This window comes from Bos grunniens, chromosome 4 (genome assembly GCF_055505025.1).
Source record: "Bos grunniens cultivar Pamir isolate PY7600 chromosome 4, Bosgru_T2T1.0, whole genome shotgun sequence".
In the NCBI taxonomy this organism is placed as follows: domain Eukaryota; kingdom Metazoa; phylum Chordata; class Mammalia; order Artiodactyla; family Bovidae; genus Bos; species Bos grunniens.
The window spans coordinates 46,951,305-46,975,957 of record NC_141168.1 but is presented as its reverse complement, the minus strand read 5'-3'; the positions used below and the strand labels follow the sequence as shown (position 1 = coordinate 46,975,957).

The following is a 24,653-nucleotide window of genomic DNA, read 5'->3' as shown; positions in this document are numbered from 1 at the left end:
AAAACTAGAGAAGCACACAGCTAGGAATCTGTTGGCCTGACCTGTAATCCCACTTTTTGCAAAAGTTAAATCTCTGCTGTTAGGTACATAACTTAATGTCTCTGTATCTCACTTTATCTGGAAAGTGTGAGGATTTTAAGATTGTTTAAAAGATATAAGAGCTATAGAGATCATAGATCCTTCTAATAGCTCTTTCATTTCTAAAGTGATATTTCTATGTTGAGTCACTGCTAAGTAACTGTCAAGAGATGGAGTTGAGAAGTTAAGTGCTTATCCCCACGGACAAAATGGGAAAGCTCAGAGTCAAGAAAAAGTGTAAGCAATATTCTGGAAAAGGCAGGAGGAAGGAGAACTAGCTCAGGCTTTCTGAGGGGCTAATCTTTCCTGGAGTACATAGTAGGCTTTTTGGATGTTGTCTCAATATTGTGATGTCCTTAAATATTATTCTGTGAGTTTCTATTCTACTTATGAAGCTGGTACACACTTTAAGCAGGTGAGAAATTGGGACTTTAAGGAGTGTTAGACTAAAAAGAGAAGGATAGGTTATTAAAGATTAAACTAAAATTAGTATATTAGAACTAGAATAACTGTTGCAGAGTATACTAGAGTGGACATTTCAGAAAGAAAAGAAAAAGATAAAAGAGATATGGACATAAAATTATCAGATTGTGAAAAAAATAATGTTTAGTTTGATCCATTTTTCAAAATGATTAAATTAAACACAGAAGACTCAATTGAATGTCTCCCTTCCCAGCCACCACCACATCTGAAATTTGGAATACTACATTTGGTGTTTATGTGAGAAGTGGAGGAAAGCAAAAGATGGTATTTTTTTGACCCTTGAAACTTCTCCATTCCTAGTAAAGACTACATTGAGATTTTGCTGTATTATTTTTTGATCCAATGTATTATTTTATTAATAATAGGTATTCCCTGGTAGATCAGTAGGTAAAGAATCTGCCTGTAATGCAGGAGACCCAGGTTCTATTCTTGGGTCGGGAAGATCCCCTGAAGGAGGAAATGGCAACCCACTCCAGTATTCTTGCCTGAAGAATCCCATGGACAGAGGATCCTGGCAGGCTACAATCCTTGGAGGCTCAAAGAGTTGGACATGACTTAATGACTAAACCACCACCAGTCTTATCACTGACATCTTGATCTATCCATTCCTATATGATAGTAAGACACATACTTTGATTTAGAAATTGTTTTAATTATTAAAAACACCTGTGGTCTCTTCTCAAGAAACAAATTAATGCCAAAGTGGAACTGAACTCACAGAAAATAACTTATTTCATTGAGTAGGGAGACCACAGGTGTTTTTCATGATTACTGTCATTAAGCTTCATCATTCAGAATGTGGTTTTGGCTGCAAGATGGTAAATGAATTTGCTACAAAATGTGAAACTCTTTTAAGTATTCTAGAATATAGACCAAGTTGTAATAGAGAATGGGCATCTAAACAAACCTATTACCTCCTGAGAAAAGCAATTTCCCTCAAAATAAGTGGCACAGTCCCAAGAGGCCTGTCTCAAGACTCTCCGATTAGAGCTATAAATCCAGAGCACTGTTAGGCAGGGTAGATGGAGGTACAGGAGAATCCACATTCATGGGCCATATTTGCTGTTGAAGACCTACCACCAGGGAGGAACACTGTGTAAGGGTTATACCACAGGATGCAGATATGGTTTTGTTTGTTGGTTTGTTTGCCTGTTTTTCATGTACAGGTGTTAGATATTATTGAAAAATTGGGGGCATTAATTTTGATAATCCTTTTAATTTTCTCTTTTTTAGATGTTAACATATGAATTACACTAATAGAAATATCAATGTTAAATCATCCTGGTGTCCCTGGAATTAACCCAATTGGACAATATGCGTATGTTTGTATCTGTGTGCATGCTAAGTCACTTCAGTCATATCCAACTCTACGACGCGATGGACCATAGCCCACGAGGCTCCATTGCCCATGAGCTTCTCCAGGCAAGAATACTGGAGTGAGTTGCCATGCCCTCCTTCAGGGGATCTTCCTGACCCATGGATCAAACCATGTCTCTTAATTCTCCTGAGTTGGCATGTGAGTTCTTTACCACTAACCCCACCTGGGAAGCTGCTGGACAAGGTACACTATTATTTATATTGATTTATAAATAGTTTACATTATTTTTATTGATTTATTATATATATTTATATGGATTTGGATATTTTCTTTAGAGTTTTCCAAGATTTATTTCAGATAAGTGAACTAATTACTTTGTCTTTCATAGCAAGGAGTCAAATAATACTGTTTCAAATTACAGTACATTTTGAAATTTGGTTTTCCAATTGCCCTTACTTTAGGGAAATATTTTAGGAATTCATAGGTCTTATTAAGAGAACATTTGTGTACAGTTCAGCAGTTTCTTAAGTTTCAATGAACTTCCTTTCCTTCTGCTAAATTTAAACAAAATTAAGACATTTTTATTTAAAAATTAATTTTTTGTTTTTTTTAGTCTGTTGAACATTCCAGACACATGGAAAAAGAGGTGTCAAAAATAATGGTCATACATTATTAAATGATCATTGTTATTGTCACCCTGCTTATTTAACTTATGTGCAGAGTATATCATGTGAAATGCCGGGCTGGAAGAAGCACAAGCTGGAATAAAGGTTACCAGGAGAAATATTAATAATCTGAGATACACAGATGACACCACCCTTATGGTAGAAAGCAAAGAAGAACTAAAGAGCCTCTTGATGAAAGTGAAAGAGGAGAGTAAAAAAGTTGGTTTACAACTCAACATTCATAAAACTAAGAACATGACATCTGGTCTTATCACTTCATGGCAAAAAGATGGGGAAACAATGGAAAGTGTGAGAGACTTTATTTTCTTGGGCTCCAAAATCACTGCAGATGGTGAACTGCAGCCATGAAATTAAAAGATACTTGCTCCTTGGAAGAAAAGCTATGACCAACCTAGATAGCACATTAAAAAGCAGAGACATTACTTTGCCGACAAAGGTCCATCTAGTCAAAGCTATGGTTTTTCCAGTAGTCATGTATGGATGTGAGAGTTGGACTAGAAAGAAAGCTGAGCACCGAGGAATTGTTGCTTTTGCACTGTGGTGTTGGAGAAGACTCTTGAGGGTCCCTTGGACTGCAAGGAGATCCAACCAGTCCATCCTAAAGGAAATCAGTCCTGAATATTCATTGAAAGGACTGATGCTGAAGCTGCAACTCCAATACTTTGGACACCTGATGCAAAGAATTGATTTATTGGAAAAGACCCTGATGCTGGGAAAGATTGGAGGCAGGAGGAGAGGAGGATGACAGAGGATGAGATGGTTAGATGGTATCACTGACTTGGATATGAGTTTGAGCAAGCTCCAGGACTTGGAGATGGACAGGGAAGCCTGGTGTGCTACAGTCCACGGGGCTGCAAAGAGTCAGACAGGACTGAGCGACTGAACTGAACTGATTTCTCAGTTTTATTTCATTTAAATTTTTATTCACTGTCTTTTCTGTTGTTTGATTTTTTTCATAAACATGCCTTAATCTTTCAAGAAAAAAAAAACAGAATTATCTATTTAAAAATACAAGATATATTTACTTATTTTCTTGCTGTTAATATCAACTAAACTAAATTCACCTTGATATTTTCTTGTTCCAAAATTTAGTCTAAATTACTAAAGTGTTGCTGATAGACATATTTGTATATATACTGAGCTTATGCCAACTGATGTTCAGATGACAAGAACCTGTAGGGAGTGAAGACTGGGGCATGTTGTAGATCATTGACCATCTGTTCTGACTGGCCTTTCCCATGTCCCTTTGTCCTTAAGCATTTTTAGTATCATCCATGGGTATATACTTTTCACTTTTCACTTTCATGCATTGGAGAAGGAAATGGCAACCTACTCCAGTATTCTTGCCTGGAGAATCCCAGGGACAGAGGAGCCTAGTGGGCTGCCGTCTATGGGGTCGGCACAGAGTTGGACACAACTGAAGCGACTTAGCAGTAGCAGTAGCAGCACAGGTATATACAAAGATATTAACAACAAAAACTAAAATGTCATATTGAGATAGGAGCAAGATCAAAGCCCTCAATTAAAGTAATAACTGTTTGCTTTCCCTTCCGTTATCTTGTTTTAAACAGCTGCTGCTTATCAATCACTGCTTTCCTTTCTCTAATCTTGCTTGCTGGTTACATCCGTGGGAAGTAGGGCTACCTGGTGAGGGGAGGGATCCGAGATGTTTGAGTGGGAAGGTATCATTTATAAAAGATATCCAGAACAAAGTCAGGGTGCTCAGCCTTTGGAGGTGACTCCACTGGGCCCTCACCAGTGCTGAATAAACCCTGTTCTGCATCTTTGAGTGCCACCTATCTCTTTCTGATGTCATGGTTTCCATAACAAGATCTTTTAAAATGAATATTACAAACTATTTTAATATCTTTAGATATCTACCAGGCTTCCCTCATAGCTGTTAGTAAAGAATCTGCCTGCACTTCAGGAGACCCCAATATCTACCAGCTTACTCTTTTATGATGAGTCTGACTATATCTCTATGTAACATATAAATCTTATCTATCTCACATATAAATGTGATCACACAATATTTTTCTTTCTGTAACCGGCCTATTTAATTTAGTATAATGCCCTTTAGGCTTAGTGGTGGTTACCAGTGCCTGTGGCATGGGGGGAAGGGAGGGAAGATGGAAGTGAAGGAAGAAAGATAAAGGGAAGAAGGGAAGGAAGAGGGAAGGAGGGAGGAAGAAAGAAAAAGAAAAACAGGGAGAGAAAAGAGAGCAAAAAGAAAAAGTAAAGGATGGGAGGGAGAGAGGATGGGGGAAGGGAGGAAGAAAAATGAAGAGTGGTTGCCAGGGCTGGGAGAGCCCAGGGCGTCATGAGCACTGTTTAGTCGATAGGCTTAGTTTTGCAAAATGAAACGAGTTCCAGAGATGGATGGATGTAACAGTTGCACAAAAATATGAGTATACTTAATACTACTGATTATTGTTGTTGTTTAGTCATTTTGTCATGTCCGACTCTTTTGTGACCCCATGGACTGTAACCCACCAGGCTCTTCTGTCCATGGGATTTCTCAAGCAAGAATACTAGAGTCGGTTGCCATTTCCTTCTCCAGGGGATCTTTCCAACCCAAGGATCGAAACTGTGTCTCCTGCTTTGGTGGGCAGATTCTTTCCCACTGAGTCACCTGGGAAGCCCTAATACCACTGAACTGTACACTTATAAATGATTGATAGTAAGTTTCATGTTATGAATATTTTACCACAATAAAAAAGTCATGAAGGCAAAAAAAAAACAAAAACGATGCTACAACTTAAAAAGTGTACTAAAAAGTATACTATTTTGTAAGTATTTTCTTATTTTTTTTTATCACCAGCATGAAACTTACATGTGCTCTGTAAATCCTTTTATCGTATTATTGTTTGAATCTTGGGAAGGACTCCAATCAGATGCCCAGACAACAGCCTGAGTAGAATGAGGGTTGGAGGAGAAGTGAGGAAAGAACAGGCAGGACAGGAGACTGAACATCCAGAAGTATTTAAACCAACAGGGATCCCCAAAAGGAAAGAGGGTGGAACTGTTTGGCTTTTATTTTGATGTCTCTAACTGGCTGCTCTGCAGTATTTCATGTAGGATGAATCTGACACATCCATGTGATCACCCAACCATAAAGACAAAAGTCAGCCCAGAGTTCTCCCTTCGCCAAATGCCCCATGTTTCTGTCCTCTGTTTCTATCTCACCATCTCTCACTCGGATCATTGCAGACTCTTTCCTACTTGGCCTTCCATCCTCCAGCCTCACATCCTCTGATCTGCCTTCCAATTTTCTGTCACCAAGGTTTCTAAAATACACACCTATTTTGTTCTCTGCCACTTCTCTCCTCCATTTTCTATAAAATCTCTGTGTCATGGCATCATGTCTTGGCATAGGGGGGGTTTCTTTACGTGGCTCTTTTTGGTCTCACCAGCCTTCCTCTCCTGTGCTCCCTCCACCTTGCAGTCTCATTATTGCTACTTCAACCATCCTGAATGCCCTGCACATGTCTAAACATAACAGTCTCTCTTGTGTCTTTATATAATTTTTCATTCTATAGATTTTCCTAGAATGCCTTTTTTGATTATGAACACTTGCTTTCTTTTCTTCCGCCCCCCACAACCCCAGCATTTTCTATAAACATTGCAGTATCTAAGAAGTTTCCTGACCTCTTCTTTCACAAGAAGAATTTATTTCCCTGGCATGTGTTCCTTTGCTGAGCTTTAGTGTTACTTCATTTATAGCACTGACAGTGATAACACTTTTGTCTTATCCCCTCTTCTGGATTATATCTCCTTTCAGGTAGGAATTATGTCTTCATTTTTGTAAATTTCTATTTGCCTGTAAATTGGAGGTAATTAATATAAAATTTGCAATGAATGAATACAAATTAAAAATGACATTTATTTGAAAAGATGCAGTATGCCATCTATAGGAGAATCAGTTTTTAATATCTTGGCAGACCTTTTCTGGGTGAGTAAATTTGTCATATTACAGTCCTTTCTGATTATCCACTTCACAGCTATAAAATGGGAATAATAACTTACCCTTCTGAACACGGCTGTGAGAGTAAAATGAGATAAGGTAGTTTAAAAATGCCAGGAATGCATAGTGAGTATTCAGCATTGACTCTTTTTTCTTTATCTCTATGTTGTTGTAGAAACTTGCCTCCTCTGTAGTTTTGTTGTTATTATATTGTTAATATATTATATTATATATTTCATATATATTATATTATTATTATTATAAGTCAATTAAATGATTGCTTTTGTACCACTTCCATTAGACAATGTTAAAATACATTTCCTTTGGACATTATCTCTGAGTTTGAAAAATATGAGAGGTGTAAGTGATGGTATCTACATACATCAAGACTGAAGGTCTCCACCTGTCAAGGATAAAATAGGCTCAAGTAATTTAGCCTTGCCTTCTTTTTCCCCCAAAGGTGGCAGTTACTGGGTATTTTATTGTTGTGTGATGTGTGTGCGTTGTCACTTCAGTCAAGTCCAACTCTTTGAGACCCTATGGACTATAAGCCAGCCAGGCTCCTCTGTCCATGGGATTCTCCAGGCAAGGATACTGGAGTGGGTTGCCATGCCCTCTTCCAAGAGATCTTTCCAACCCAGGGATGGGACCTGTGCCTCTTCTGTCTCTTTGCATTGACAGGAGGGTTCTTTACCTCTCGTGCCACCTGGGAAAACCTTATTGTTGTAATAAGAGTAATTCAGAGCCTGATAAACACTGAGGAAAAGAGGAAAAGACAGTTGTGGAGTTTACCCTTCTTCCTGTTTCCTTTTCCTCTCACAAACCAGGCATTTTAATCACCCTCATGTACTTGAGAACGGCACAGATGTAGGAGGGGAGGCATAACAAAACCGATGTGTGACAGGCCGTCTGCTAGGGTTGCTCTTTATATTTAAGCCAAGGACACACAAACAGGAACAATATGACTTGGAGGCCCTGGAGGAGCTACCTCTATACATGGGATACAATTAGGTTGAGCATAGTTAACTGCAAAATTCCTCTTATTCTTTCAAATCATTTAAAACACAAATAGTGTTATCTGAAACACAAATTAATTAACACATCCTATGTAATAAAAAGGAAATGTCAAGATCTCCTAAACTAATTAGTGGTCTATCTTTCTCAACTATCACTTTTCCTCCACGATTAGCGAGAAAGCTCTTGATTGTTGTAGCTGTCATTTTCTCTTTTTATAAGCTGTGAAACATGTACTCAAACATTTCTTTGATGAACATATTGTCACCTAGTAAAATGTAATGGGACATTATTTTTTTTTCAACAAAATGACAAAGAATAAAGTCTTTGATAATAGTATTCTTTGATGTTATAAAAGTTATCAGACTTCCAATCTGGTGCCTGCAATTTTGAAGGGGATTCATTAATCACAGTGGAGTAATTATCTTTGGCAGTCATCTTTCTCTGAGTCATGAAAAGCCCTGAAGGTGAATGTTATTATACAGTGGAGAGGAATAGAATATTCATGGTGTTTGGTGAACAAAGATTCCCAAGTACAACAAGCTATATTTGAAAGAGAGTATGTAGTGTAAAAAGCATAGCTCTATAATCATGTAATGACCTCCAGGGCTTACTCCTGAGTTTACTACAGAATTGACATTGACCTTTCAACAGGAACAAGTGACAGGGTATCACACAGCAGATTGTGTGGACGTGAACATCAACATTTCCTAGACTTAACCATACTGTGCGTCCCTCAACTCCCCAGGTGTGTCTCATTTTACAAATAAGCTCATAAGCTAAATCGATGGGAGGCACATAAGGCCAAATTTTTCTCTAGTGTCTGGTTCAAACATTTTCTGTCTTCTCCTTTGTTTGTGCACAGGTATATAGAGAATCTAAAACACAGGTCAGGTGTGAATTTGACTCTGAGCCAGGAAAGTAGATATAATTTGAAAAATTGCTTTCATAAGATGCTGAGAATAACTAATTGAAACAAAAGTAGAAAATACACTGAAATTTGATACTGTAAATTAGATGAACTTGCCAAATATACTTAGCTTATGACTAACAGCACAAAGTACAATTGGTGGAAATTAACCTATTATTTTAATATTTTGGAATACATGTACTAATTTCTGAAAATGTCATAAGGATGTTTTTATGACAACTGCTGCTGCTGCTAAGTTGCTTCAGTCATGTCCGACTCTGTGCAACCCCATAGACGGCAGCCCACCAGGCTCCCCCGTCCCTGGGATTCTCCAGGCAAGAATCTTATTAAATCCTAACCCCAACTTAAGCTTTCAAAAAGGAATACATCTCAACAAACTTACATGATGAATATAGTTTAAATTATTTTCTTTGATTTAGCCTCAAACTCCTTTATAAGATCCAGACTCTGGTCCAAACATGTGCTAAATTATCCAGAGTTGTTCAATTTAAAAATGTTTGTCACTAGATTTCTTATCTCCTTAAAGTAAATCATCATATTGTTGTTCCATTTCTAAGTCACATTCAACTCTTTGTGACCACATGGACTGCAACATGCCAAGCTCCCCTGTCCTTTATTATCTCCTGGAGTTTGCTCAAATTCATGTCCATTGAGTCAGTGATACTATCTAACCATCTCATCCTATGCTGTCCCCTTCTTTTGCCTTTAGTCTTTCCCAGCAATGGGGTCTTTACCAATGAGTTGACTCTTTTCATCAAGTGACCAAAACATTGGACAGCTTTAGCATCAGTCCTTCCAATGAATATTCCAGGTTGATTTCACTTAGGATTGACTAGTTTGATCACCTTGAGTCCAAGGGACTCTCAAGAGTCTTCTCCAGCACCACAATTTGAAAGCGTCAATTCTTCATATAGTATTATGTTTAAGTTAAAGGTACTGCCTTCCATAAAATATCCTAAGCTGAAAATCTCCTGTTGTTAAGTCACCCAGCCGTGTCCAACTCTTTGTGACTCCATGGACTGTAGCCTGCCAGGCTCCTCTGTCCATGGGATTCTCCAGGCGAGAATACTGGCATGGGTTGCCATTTCCTTCCCCAGGGGATCTTCTGGACCCAGGGAACGAATCCAGGCAGTCTCCTGCATTGCACATGGATTCTTTACCAACTGAGCCACCAGGGAAGCCCCAGTCACCTTTTACTATCCTCTCTTCAACCCTCCATCCTTTTCTGCTGCCAAGTTCTGTCAGCTTCATTTCTGAAACACCTCTAGGATTATTTTCTCTTTCTTTTGCTCAGGACCAATGTATCAGTTCCTGCTCTCATCTTTCCTAAATTTAATTATTACTCTGACTTTCTAACTGCTGTCTTGGTCCTATTCTCATGCACTCTATTTCTTCTTCTAACTGCCACCAAAATAATAGTATAAATATAAATCTTCTCCCCTTGCTTAAAATGCCTGTTTGTAAATGAATTAGTGTTTATATTTATGTTATCTTCCAACATGACCCTAAACAATTCTCTTAAATTATTCTCTTATACTTTTTTCTTTTCTTCTTCAATCCACCTTTTCATCCTCCATATCTTTGAAGAAGATTTTCCTCTACTAAAAGTTCCTGTTCACAACCTTACATATGTCTTTCTCCAGCTGGCAAATAAATAGTGATTCTTTAAGTGTCTGTTCAAATGTCCCTTCTCTGTGACACATTTACCTAAGACCCCAACAAAGGTCAACCTCCTCTTGCTATGAACTTCATAGTACTTTTAGAAAATCCTTATTTATAATATAATGCAGAGCTTGTTCCTTACACTTGCTGATTACCCGAATCTCTTGAGGAACTTTTAAACAAGAGAACTACACAATCTATGGAACTCTACTGTACATTTCTTTAGAGTTATTTCTGGGAATGGAGTCCCAGAAGCTTCCAGGACTTGAAAACAATGGATTTGCTTAGTTATCTCTTTATTCCCAACTGTGAGGGTGTTGCCTTGTACAGGAAAAGACATTAGTGAGTGCTGGCCAGAGAAAAGGTGAAGTCCATTAGTCAGTCTGTCCTCCACTCAGATCTGCAAGTTTATTCCCCCCTCATCTTTGACATTAATCTGGTGATAGCTTGGGCTAGTATCTACTAAAGCTCAGAGTAGATAAGCAACTGGAAATGTATAGAACTTTATAGATCAAAGAGCTCATGTAACAGAACAAATAGAGCAATGGCTTTGAAGGTGGACAGATTCTGGCTTTACCACTTTCTAGTTCTGTAATCTTGGATATGTTACCTAATTAATCTGAGCCCCAGATTCTTCATATGTAAAACTGGTATAAGATTACATTGCTGTAGAGAGTTGGGAGAATGAACAGAGCTGGTGAAGGGAAAGCACAGAACAGAATAGGCATATATTCAACGGCGGCCCCTGTTATTACAAACCTTTAGTGATCTTCACTAACTTCATGAGTCAACATCTGATAATATTTCATAAATGAGTACTTTCTTCTAACATTTATCTCTGAAATCTTTAACTATCAGTATAGAATTGTGCTCACTGACATGAAATAAAATATTTACATAGTTTCTGCTCAGTAATCCTTTAACAGGAAAATATTCAGGGTAAAATAAGAAGCCTTTATCCATGGTTTAAAATCCTGCATCAGGTTAGGGAAGGTTTAAGAACCAACTCTAAGTTGGTTAAGAATATAAATTATGTGCAATGTTCCTCAAACAGTCGTCCTTTCTAAAGAATCATGGGAACACTCACGAGCACTCAAAGTCAAGTCTAAATCAAGCTAATATCTCTTATAAAGATAGCTGCCCAGCTGAGTGGTGACGTAAGAGTATTTGGGCGGCCAAATGATGCTGTGATATTCATATCTACTAATTTTCTCTTCATCTTGATGCTTTTAAATAATGGTAATTCCAGGGCAGATACTACCCTTTAGAACATCCCATTGTTCAACATATTTCCGAAGGAATTTTTACTTCATAATGAATTATTCTGGTTTAATTTGGCTTAGACGATCTATAATTTTGGCAGCTGCACTTTGAGACAGCACTTCCTGTGAAATCTTTGTTTACGCTTTGTATGTGTGCACGTGTGCAATAAATCAGCCTCAGTAGTGTCTCCCCTGTCATATTCCATCATATAACACTAATAAAATTTGACATGCTCTGGGACCTTGTGATGAATAACCATATGTGGTGACAACTTGGAGAATGCTTAAAAAATATGCTCTGCAGTGGTTTCAAAACCTTACATGTACTTCCAAGTTGTTGAAGTAACCTTTATAAAATAAAATTCTCCAGCCACAAAGATCAATTTAGGACTTTAGTACAAAACTCATGGAGAGATATTCACATTAAGCTTATCAATAGCCATTATATAACACAGGGTTATAAACTGTAACATACCTAATATTTCAAAAAAATTCCATATTTTATATGAATACAAGAGCTATAAGACAATGACATGAAAGAATAAAGACATCACAGATTAAAAACTTAATCTGTATTTTTTTTTTCTTTTGGTTGACTTTTGGATGAGTCTGTCTCCTGCAATCGTCATTATTTATATACTGTTGAGCTAGATTCTGAACTGAATGCTTTGCCCATGGTAAGCACTTTACAGCACTTAGTTTTGCTGCTTTCCCGTATCAATATTGCCATTTGCTAGTTGAAGAGACTGAGACTAAGCCAGTGAAATTAACAAAAGTCACATAGCTAATAAGTAATGGAGAGATGACTAGAATCCAAATATTTTGTTCTGTTTACAGAAACTGCAGTCTCCAGGTTCTGCTGCTCACTTGTCCTCTTAGACAAAACTGAATGTCCTGCCCAGACACCATATCCTTGTGGCATTCAAATCACCTTTCCTGTAGAGCTTGCCTCGTGGCTAGACTTGTATTCACCAGGAAGGGAAGAGGTGATTTCTGCCTGAGAGCTGAGGACTGACTCCCACAGCTGTGCAGAGAGACCTTTGTCGCCTGTGAAAGCATATTGTGCAATTCTGCTCTGATTAGCAGCACAGCATGACTTCTGAAATCAAGCAATTTCTAAAACCCAGCAGGATTCATCTAGAGAAAGCCCTGTCAACACTCTTCTTAAACCTATACGTACTAAATTTGGTGCTAAGCTTTGACACTGAAGCCCACAGAATATTTCCTGGGTGTCGTGAGACCAACATTCTATGATTTTATATTAAAAACAATTCTCCTATTGGAACAAACTGATGTACATGAAACAATGACTAAGGTAATATTAGAATTTTCATAATTTTATTAGTATTAAACTGAAGATAGTAAAATTGGAATTAAAATGATTAAAAAACAAAAGTTTTTCTCTTGCTTTAATTTAAACACTTTTCTTTTTTCTGAATAGGAAATTCTTCTTTTTTAATTTATTTTTTTTATTGAAGGATAATTGGTTTACAGAATTTTGGTGTTTTCTGTCAAACCTCAACGTGAATTGGCCATAGGTAAACATATATCCTCTCCCTTTTGAACCTCTCTCCCATCTCCTTCCCCATCCTACTCCTCTAGGTTGATACAGAGCCCCTGTTTGAGTTTCCTGAGCCAGATAGCAAATTCCTATTGGCTATCAATTTTATATATGGTAATGTAAGTTTCCATGTTATTCTTTCCATACATCTCACCCTCTCCTCTCCTCTCCCCATGTCCATAAGTCTATTCTCCATGTCTGTTTCTCCATTGTTGCCCTGTAAATAGTTCTTCAGTTCAGTTCAGTTCAGTCACCCAGTCGTGTCTAACTCTTTGTGACCCTAGGAACTGCAGCGCACCAGGTCTCCCTGTCCGTCACCAACTCTTGGAGTCCACCCAAACCCATGTCCATTGAGTCAGTGATTCCATCCAACTATCTCATCCTCTGTTGTCCCCTTCTCCTCCTGCCCTCAATCTTTCCCAGCATCAGGCTCTTTTCCAATGAGTCAGCTCTTTGCATCAGGTGCCCAAAGTATTGGAGTTTCAGCTTTAGCATCAGTCCTTCCAATGAACACCCAGCACTGATCTCCTTTAGGATGGACTGGTTGGATCTCCTTGCAGTCCAAGGGACTCGCAAGAGTCTTCTCCAACACCACAGTTCAAAAGCATCAATTCTTCGATGCTCAGCTTTCTGTCTAGTCCAACTCTCACATCCATACAAACCATAGCCTTGACTAGATGGACCTTTGTTGGCAAAGCAATGTCTCTGCTTTTTAATATGCTATCTAAATTGGTCATAACTTTCCTTCCAAGGAGTAAGCATCTTTTAATTTCATTGCTGCAGTCAACATCTGCAGTGATTTTGGAGCCCAGAAAAAAAAAGTCAGCCACTGTTTCCCCATCTATTTGCCATGAAGTGATGGGACCGGATCCCATGATCTTAGTTTTCTGAATGTTGAGCTTTAAGCCAACTTTTTCACTCTCCTCTTTCACTTTCATCAAAAGGCTCTTTAGTTCCTCTTTACTTTCTGCCATAAGGGTGGTGTCATCTGCATATCTGAGGTCATTGATATTTCTCCTGGAAATCTTGATTCCAGCTTGTGCTTCTTCCAGGCCAGCGTTTCTCATGATGTACTCTGCATATAAGTTAAATAAGTAGGGTAACAGTATACAGCCTTGATGTACTCCTTTTCCTATTTGGAACCAGTCTGTTGTTCTATGTTCAGTTCTAACTGTTGCTTCCTTACGTGCATACAGATTTCTCAAGAGGCAAGTCAGGTGGTCTGGTATTTCCATCTATTCCAGAATTTTCCACAGTTTATTGTGATACACACAGTCAAAGGCTTTGGCATAGTCAATAAAGCAGAAATAGATGTTTTTCTGCAACTCTTTTGCTTTTTGACGTATCATTCTTCTAGATTCTGTATATATGTGTTAGAATATGATATTTATCTTTCTCTTTCTGACTCACTTCATTCTGTATAATAGGTTCTAGGTTTATCTACCTCATTAGAACTGACTCAAATATGTTCCTTTTTATGGCTGAGTAATATTCCATTGTGTATATGTCCCACGGCTCCTTTATCCATTCATCTGTCGATGGACTCTAGGTTGCTTCCATGTTCTAGCTATTATAAATAGTGTTGCAATGAAAAGTGAGAAACAGCTGTCTTTTTCAGTTTGGGTTTCCTCAAAATTCTTAATAAAGAATGTTTTGCCTATTTATGGAGAATTGGCATAATGTCCCTCAGATCAGATCAGATCAGACCCTAAACTTGGGTAAAAGTGAATGAACATTATTAATTCCACTTTGAAGACTTATAACCCTGTATACGAGACAGCAAAAGAGACACTGATGTATAGAACAGTCTTTTGGGCTCTGTGGGAGAGGGAGAGGGTGGGATGATTTGGGAGAATGGCATTGAAACATGTATAATATCATATATGAAATGAGTCGCCAGTCCAGGTTTGATGCACGATACTGGATGCTTGGGGCTAGTGCACTGGGACAACCCAGAGGGATGGTATGGGGAGGGAGGAGGGAGGAGGGTTTAGGATGGGGAACACATGTATACCTGTGGTGGATTCATGTTGATATATGGCAAAACCAATACAATATTGTAAAGTTAAAAAATAAAATAAAATTAAAAAAGAAAATTATGAAATCATTCCCTCATTTTCTGACCTAGGAAACATACTATCATAGTGATTTATAAATTATTAACTTCTATATCAATACAGGACAGTGAATTTTATCCCAACATTTATTATATATATTTCTCATAAGTAACATATTGTAATGGCTTACACAGATAATGATAATGGATAATGTGATGACAAATAAGAACTTATTTAGCATTAAACATATGATTTATTATTTTGACATTCTAATAATATCAATTCTTCTGGAATCAGCTTAATATCCATGTACTTTAGTCTGTAGCATGTGGACAACATCACTCCTGGGGGAAAAGAGAAAAGTATTATTAAATTTGAATATACTTCCTACAACTGATAACTATTTTGAAAAAGAAATACATGTGTATATGTATGTATGTGTGTATATATATATATATATATAATCTATCTTTCTAGTCTTCTTCCTTCTCTTTTGTTTTTTTTCTTAAACATTCAGTTTGAAGCTTTATTAGAAATTCATCTTATGATCATATGCAGGACTTTTAAGTTGGGATTGGAGGTGACTGTTGAGATACCATCTAACCCTATTGTTTTTCAACTGCACTTTAGGTATAGTAAAGTGAATGTCACTCAGTCATGTCCTATTCTTTGTGACTCCATGGACTGAGTCCATGGAATTCTCCAGGCCAGAATATTGGAGTGGGTAGCCTTTCCTTTCTCCAGGGGATATTCCCAACCCAGGATTGAACCAAGGTCTCCAGCATTGCAGGCAGATTCTATACCATCTGAGCCACCAGGGAAGCCTTAGGTATAGAATGAAAATCAAATCCCTCAGTGACTTTTGAGCCAAAAATAAAATCCAAGAAAATACAGTGTAATTGTTGATTCAGTATACTATAATATAGATATCAAATAAATTTTCCTTCCAGTTTGGGAAAAAAAAAACACTCCTTACTTCTTTTAATTTACAAACACCTTTTATTTTCTCCAACAGTGAAGCCACAGCTGCCCACAGAGGCCATTAGCAGCTTTAGTGATTTTAACACTTGAAGCCTAAGTTAGGAGTTCAGTATTAACTTAAAAACTTTATTTAGATTGTGTCACCTTTTAAATTGAGACACTCTTTTTCTTCTTTTTTTGGAAGGAGGAGGCAGCAGAGAATAGGGCTTTAGCATTATCAATTCATTGTCTCTATGGCCAAGAAAATGTTACAAAATCAGCCCAATGCAATGATATTATACATTTTTGTAGAAGAACGGAAAAGTGAGTTAAGTCTAATGCTCTCCTGTCATTTGGTGTTGTCCTTCTTACCTTTGCTCATTTGTCTTATTTCCATCATTCCTGGGTAATCAGTAGAAACTAGTCAACAAAAGGCAGTTGTAACTGAAATTTTATCTAGTAGTGGTAGTGTAGTTACTAAGTCGTATCTGACTCACAACCCCATGGACTACGGCTGGCCAGGCCCCTCTGTCTATGGAAATTCCCAGGCAAGAATACTGGAGTGAATTGCTATTTTCTTTACCAAAAGTGCTATCTGCTTCTAAGTTTAAAGATATCTTTATGAATCATTTATGTATTTTCAAAGTATTATCTAGAGTTTGATTAGATAGAAGTGGCTTGAATCTATTATTCTTCATAAATCTTTTCCACACAGAGCTTCAAATTAAAAAAAAAAAAGATTATTCTAAATGTAGATATTGTCTTTTTAATCAATTAGAACTATTTTCTTCTTTTACTTTTTCCTTTATTCTTTCATTGTCCTTTTCTTCCTTCTTCCCATCTCACATTCCTTTTCTCCCTTCCTTATTCTATTTCTTCCTTCCATTACTCTTTTCTTCCTTCATTTCTTCCCCCTAGATATCTTGACAAATATCACGTCATATTTTAACACAAGTGAATAACCATTTTGTATTTTCTTAGTTTGAAAGGATTTCTTTTAACAACAAAACCAGTATCTCTCAAACAATGCTTCCCCAAGGATTCTTTAAGAGCATTAAAATGTTATTCAGCATTAACAATGTTGTATCAAATATTTAAAAGTTTCTAAGAGAGTAAATCAAGTTCTCATCCAAACAAAAAAAAAGAATTTGTAACTATATGAGGTGCTATATATTAATTAAACTTACTGTAATCATTTCACTATACATATATATCAAATCATTATGTAATACACTTAAAACTAATATAATGTTGTATGTAAATTATACCTAAATATCCTGAAAAAATTAATAGAATGTGCTATCCAAAATACTCATTTGTAATCAAATGAGTTTTTATAATTTTGCCACTCCATGAACTGTAGCCTGCCCGGCTCCCCTATCCTTCACTATCTCCTGGAGTTTGCTCAAACTCATGTCCATTGAGTCAGTGATGCCATCCAACCTTCTCATCCTCTATCACCCTCTTCTCCTACCCTCAGTCTTTCCCAGCATCAGGGTCTTTCCCAGTGAGTTGGCTCTTTGCATCAAGTTCATTGGAGCTTCAGTTTCAGCATCAGTCCTTCAAATGAATATTCATGGTTGATTTCCTTTAGGACTAACTGGTTTGATCTCCATGCTGTCTAAAACAGTCTTATTGACATTAGTATATAAAGGGATAAGTGAAAATAACTGCAAAAATTTCTGTGTCTCACCGATTAATATTATGTGGCACTCTTTTCCCAGGGACAGCAATTTAAGAAACACTGAAGTGAGCTAATTATAGTTGTATAAAACCATTCATGTGATCTCATAAGTGTCCCAGTTCTTTACACCTCTGAGGAGAGTATCATTGGGAAAAATTATGAGTAAATTAACTTTAATAGATTGGATATTTTGTAAAGCAAGCATTATGATAAACAATCTTGCTTCTGTTGTCATAGTCTAAGGAAAGCTCCCAGGGAGAAGGTTTCGGGCACTTACGTGACTCCCTTGTTGTGGGTTTTGTTCTTGACATCGATGTTCCCAGTAACTCTCTCCATCACCCCTTAAACAACACAGAAAAAATGTCCTCCTTTTGTGTTTATTTCAATACCAGACTTATCTTTATCTTTACTATTTTGATGGCAAACTTTCTAAAATTTATTACAGGCTTCCAGATTTTCTTAAAGACTCATATAAGTTTGATGGTTTAGATGTATTGCAAACCCTATTTTACTGTTGTTGGTGTTCGGTTGCAAAATCATGTCTGGCTCTTTGAGACCCCATGGCTTGTAGCATACCAGGATCCTCTGTCCTCCACTATATGCCGGAGTTTGCTCAGATTAATGTCCATTGAGTCAGTGATGCTACTGAACATTAACACTAATGTCTATTAATTATATTCAAGACTGTTTGTTTTTATGATAAATAATGAGAATAATAATTTAATAGTGACAATTTACGAAGTGTTTTCCATGTGACTGTGTACCACATATTTCCCATGTTATGTCGCTTAATCCTGATGGTAGCTATAAATGACATATATTTCTACCTTATTTTCAAATATGTGTAAATAGTGTTTTAAGATTAAATAGTTTACCCAATATTATAGAGCTAACAGGTAGAATATTCAGGATTCAAACCCACATCTGCCAGATTCAGAGCTTGTATTCTAAACTGATTATTCCACCTCACACTACAACTAGAAAGCTACAAATGGAATTAGTTTATTTTTATAGTATTCTCTGTCTTTCCACCAGTGTGGAAATATATGTATAACTGAGGAAGTCCATCCACCACTAAGCTCTCTCTGAATTTTAGATATTCTGCTAATGAGGTATGGACTCTGCAGATAGTGAAGTGTCTGGGGTCTCTACAAGGTATAGAGGATACAGAGAGGAATTTCAGAAGATGATAAATACAAGAGAGTTAGATTGGATTGATGAATATAATGAAAATATTTTATTTCACAAAAACATAAAAAATGGCAAAGTAGAATGAGGGAGGAGAAGGCAATGGCACCCCACTCCAGTCCTCTTGCCTGGAAAATCCCATGGACGGAGGAGCCTGGTGGGCTACAGTCCATGGGGTTGCTAGGAGTCGGACACGACTGAGCAACTTCCCTTTCACTTTTCACTTTCATGCATTGGAGAAGGAAATAGCAACCCACTCCAGTGTTCTTGCCTGGAGAATCCCAGGGACGGGGGAGCCTGATGGGCTGCTGTCTCTGGGGTCGCACAGAGTCGGACACGACTGAAGTGACTTAGCAGCAGAATGAGGGAAACAATGAAAAGAAATGAGAAATTCTGGGGCAAGCACATTTGTCCAATGATTCAGATTTTAAAATTTTTTGAAAGTCAGAAACATCCCTAACTTATAGCTCGGGAGTAATCCAAGACAGGGGTTTTAGCATGGAGACTGCAGGAAGATTTTTTTTTTTTTAGATTTCTTAAAGAACCCAAAGAAAGGTAATCAAACAAGAACTAGATAAAAGCACCAGAATGCAACGTCTGAAATCACCTGTAGAGACATGTTTAAATGCCTGTATTATGGGTTGGCCTATATCTAGCTGAAATTAACACAAATTTTTTGGGTAATAATTTTTCTGTTTATACAGTCTGTAAAGAAAATTTACACTGCACTTCAAGCAGCAGATTCTGTTTAGAACATGTGATTATGAGGTGCTGTGCCAGGCTTAGATTATAGAAACCCAGACTTAAAAAAAAAATACATCAATTTGACTCACCTTCTCTGAGGAACTATGAAATTAAACAACCCAAGTATACAATAATGTTATTAGATGATTTTGGAGGAGAAATAAGAGAGTTCTTAAATAGAATCATTGCGTATCAGTGTGAACATCCTGCATGGTTTCCCATGCATTTGTTATCAGAATGTGTTTTAGGTAGTTTTATAAAGCATTTCACTTTATGCCTTGAAAATTACATTGTGTTTCCTTATAAAATGACTTTTATGTTACTAGTGACCCTTTTTGGCATACAAGTGATTTCAGAATGTCACCATAATTTGCATAATTTTAAAAAGAGTCTCTAGACTGAGATTCCACCCTCCGGTCCCCAAACATGCAGTGCTTGCAGGTTATACTGCTCAGTAGGCCGTTATTTTCTTTAACATGCATTCGTGTACGTTGGGATTCCAACATGAAACAAATTTCTATGCATCAGAAAAGCATGGGACTTAATTACCATGTTGGATTTTAAACAAAGCAACTCATTCCCGACAAAGGAAGTTAGAACATATGTAGAGTGTACTGGATTCTACAATGCTTTTAAAAGATTGTGAACAGTTGGTATGAGAGTTGCCAAAATTAAAGAATAACTTTTATGAGGAGAATAAAAGAGAAGTCCTGCTATAAAAATTCTTTAGAGTTCATTGAATGCTGCATATTCCAGCTCAGGTAGAACTGCAAATTTATGACATTTATTATGAAACTGGACTTGAATCTCCAACAGAAAAATGAGGGGCCCAAGTGGTGACCATTAAATTATACAACTTGTTATAAACTATCTTATTATTCTACTATTCTATGTAGCCTCACCTTTTATTACATCTTAAATGCAAACTAAAGAAACCACCAAGAAAAGACCTTTTCTAGCAAGAATAGTAAATTAGTAAATAGTAAATAGTAAAATAGTAAATAGAAGTAAAATAGTCTTTAAAGCACAGACACAAAGATTTAATAATAACATACAGTACCTAGTCAAACAAAATCAGTACATTGTTCTTAACTTTGAGTACCAATAATCTAAGTTTAAACATGGCATTCAATAAAATGATTAGGGAAATTAACTATGAACAGAGATAGACTTATCAACTAAAAAAATATAACTATCCCATTCAGTTCAGTTCAGGCGCTCAGTCGTGTCCGACTCTTTGCTACCCCATGAACTGCAGCATGCCAGACTTCCCTGTCCATCACCAACTCCCGGAGTTTACCCAAACTCATGTCTATCCCATTACTCTCTCTTAAAAATGGGGATTTTTTTCTTTTATTTCTTCCTTCTGTAGTTTTCGTAGTATATACCGATTATCATAAGCTTTTTCAGTAGTAAATCGTGTTAGGAAAACACAAACCTATGGTGTGAAAATAAGTGTTTACAAACCTTCCGAAGCTAAATGAAATCCCTATAGTGTTTTTTTAGATACATGGGCAAGCTGTTCCACTACATTATTTTAACACATCTCAAAGCTAAATTGAGGGAGAGAAAAAGATAGTAAAAGATTGAGCTGCAGTTGTGCTGCTGCTGCTGCTGCTGCTGCTAAGTTGCTTCAGTCGTGTCTGACTCTGTGAGACCCCATAGACTGCAGCCCACCAGGCTCCCTATCCCTGGGATTCTCCAGGCAAGAACACTGGAGCGGGTTGCCATTTCCTTCTCCAGTGCATGAAAGTGAAAAGTGAAAGGGAAGTTGCTCAGTCGTGTCCAACTCTTAGCGACCCCATGGACTGTAGCCCACCAGGCTCCTCCGTCCATGGGATTTTCCAGGCAAGAGTACTGGAGTGGGGTGCCATTGCCTTCTCCAGCAGTTGTGCTAATACCTCTTAATTTTTTTATGCATTTAAAAGGGAATTTGATATTCTTCACTTTGGGCTTCAAAAGTCCTAATGCGCAGTTGAAACCTTAGTTACTATTACTGGACTTGTGGTTAGTGGTTTGTTCATAAAAAGTGAATCATCAAACCCAGAGATTATAAGACATAGTACATAGAGAGCTTACAGATTTTTATTTAGAATATTTCTTAATATTTTTTAGTTCAATTAAATACTTTTCTTTGAGCATGAAAATACTTATTGAAGTGGGGCTGCATTTTATGTCTTTTTACATAAAACATAGTGTAATTCATCATCCACAATTTCTTTGGATTACTCAAAGTAGAATGAGATCTTAACTGATAATTGTGAAGCAATATGAATGCCAAAGCTTTCTAGATGTGTGCTATTTCTCCTATTTTAATGTCATTTTTCTCACATGTAATTCAATAACATCAATTCTTGAGTCTTTCCAAACCACTGAACCTGTTTTTCATAGAAACAGCTTTTACATTTTAAATATTTATTTTAACAATATATAAAATACTCAATTAAATATAACTCCATGCAAGAATGTAGTGCCATGAATAGATTGGGGAAGAAATATGAATAATTTATGAAAGCATACGACTTGAATGTTGGGAAGTCAAGTGCTCAAATTCAGAAGCATGGTATACAGGACAAGCTTTCACCACATCCTAGGATTCAGAGAGTATGGTTAAGAAAGAACAAGAAGTTACAGGTAAGCCTTCAAGTCAGTTATTTAGAGATCAATTCAGAGTGCTTTTACTGAAAACTTTCAAAGATCTCTGGATAAAATGAAAAACCAACTTATAGTGCACTTCAAGTCTACTTCAACTTTCTGTTTGTACACTTAGAATCCAGACAGAAAAGAACAATGAAATAGTTATTTGGAAGGTTTTGTAGCTACTGACTTTAAATGAAGTCACTAAACATGTTTTTGTGAAGTTTTGTGTGAAAATAGAGTTGAGTTTGATATGACCAGAATTATAAAATTTTACTCTTTATATCAAAATTGGGGCTTCCCTGGCTGAGACTAGAAAGAATCCACCTGCAATGCAGGAGACCTGGGTTCAGTTCCTAGGTTGGGAAGATCCCCTGGAGGAGGGCATGGCAACCCATTCTAGTATTCTTGCCTGGAGAATCCCCAAGGACAGAGGAGCCTGTTGGGCTACAGTCCATGGGATTGCAAACAGACACAACTGATATCAAAAGAGGGGAAAAATAGATACTTTTTTCTTTTTCATAATGCAGTAAGTCGCTTACTCCTTGGAAAGAAAGTTATGACCAGCCTAGACAGCATATTAAAAAGCAGAGACATTCCTTTGTCAAACCACAGTCAAGGCTATGGTTTTTCCAGTAGTCATGTATGGATGTGAGAGTTGGACTATAAAGAAAGCTGAGCACCAAAGAATTGATGCTTTTGAACTGTGGTGTTGGAGAAGACTCTTGAGAGTCCCTTGGACTGCAAGGAGATCCAACCAGTCCATCCTAAAGGAAATCAGCCCTGGGTATTCATTGGAAGGACTGATGTTGAAGCTGAAACTCTGATACTTTGGCCACCTCATTCGAAGAGCTGACTCATTGGAAAAGACCCTGATGTTGGGAAAGATTGAAGGCAAGAAGACAAGGGGACGACAGAGGATGAGATGGTTGGATGGCATCACCGACTTAATGGACATGAGTTTGGGTAAACTCCAGGAGTTGGTGATGGACCAGGAGGCCTGGCGTGCTGCGGTTCATGGGGTCGCAAAGAGTCAGACACGACTGAGCGATTGAACTGAATTGAACTGAATACCTGAAGTTTGACGTCATAACCTTGAATCTTTTGGCAAATTACTAAATGTGTCCATCTTTTTTTTTTTATTTAGTAATTAACATATGCATGTAGAAACTATAGTTACACTAATGACTTTGCCCTTGTTCTTTACAGCAGTGAAATGAGAGATTATTTCACTGCTAGGCCTCTCTAAGCACGAGATGATCACTTTGCTGTACAGCAGACAATAACACAACATTATAAAGCAACTATACTCCAACGTGGAGTATAGTATAGAGTCAGTATCGTCTGTCTTTCCAAATATTTAAATAGATACCCCAGTAAAACTCTTCAGTTAAGCAAAAATCATGTCTAGAGAGCTTATGCCAAGGGCTGTCAACTATCTATAAATAGAAGGTCACCTAGCAACAAGGGTTGCTTTTATTCCCTCCAATGTAGTTTTTTTCCCCCCACTGACTGTAGAGTTACTTTTTCCCCCACCTAATAGAATAAACTTGAGATATCTTACCAGATAGGTTTTATAGCCACGTAACAAATTTAGTGTGCTTAATTTACATATATAGAACTTGGCATTTGAAATATAGGTTTTTATAAATAACCAGAATTTATTGTGGTTAAGCAAAAGAAAGAGAATTGAATCTCATTCATAGTTTAAAATTTAAAGCAGGCTTATCCTCTCCCACTCCTCCACTCTTGTTTGAAGTAATAAAACATGATCTTTGGTTCAGAATTGCCCTTTTAATGGAATAAAAGTTTAAGCAAGTATTTTGATGCACCAATAGCATATATTTTATCTTCATTTTCCCTCAAAATGAGTAAGCTTTGAAAAATAGAGCTAATTCCATCACAATATTTGCTTAGAATGCTTAAAACAGAAGGTAATGAGTGACTCTAGTGGTGCCATAGAGACTCATGGCTTCTAGAAACAATTCAAGGCACTGATTGCAATTTGAAAGCTGCTGCATGAGCCCACCTGGGGCATCAATTAATCCCTTGAACTCTTGCTGTTACACATTATTTAACAAAGGTCCTAATATTAATGGCACAACTTCTTTGACTCCAAAAGTTAATCCTTGACTGTATGAAACATGTGTCTGGCTTTCCTTGTAAATTGTGATTCAAAGTTATAGAATTTTACATTAAATCCCACTGTTACCCACTCAACAGTAATCTCCTCTCTTCCCTGTATTTTTTATTATTATAGTGGTACCCAAATTCTCCTTATCTAGTCAAATTTTAACATTTGAGTAATTTGACGTAAAGGTTTTATAGATCACTGAATATCATGTAAGTATGAAAATGGTTACATTAAGTCTTTATATAAAATATTGAACAAAGCTGAACATTTGTGTATGTTATGACCCAGCA

The 24,653-nt window shown here is 37.1% G+C and overlaps 1 protein-coding gene across 13 annotated transcripts in view; it reads left to right on the top strand.

Annotated features, from left to right (window-relative positions):
* ZNF804B (zinc finger protein 804B) overlaps nt 1-24,653 on the top strand; it is a 517,429-nt gene that overhangs the window by 360,723 nt on the left and 132,053 nt on the right. For 4 of the 13 annotated variants that reach the window (XM_086396241.1, XM_086396245.1, XM_086396243.1 and 1 more), the window contains one exon: nt 1,795-2,122. The exons of 7 other annotated variants lie outside the window; for them this stretch is intronic. In XM_086396241.1, the coding sequence (XP_086252367.1) occupies nt 1,970-2,122 (153 nt within the window). In that variant the 5' untranslated portion in view covers nt 1,795-1,969. Of the gene's footprint in view, nt 1-1,587; nt 1,658-1,794; nt 2,123-24,653 lie in introns of those variants that run through there. 2 more of the 13 variants (XM_086396246.1, XM_086396252.1) reach the window with 2 other exon arrangements.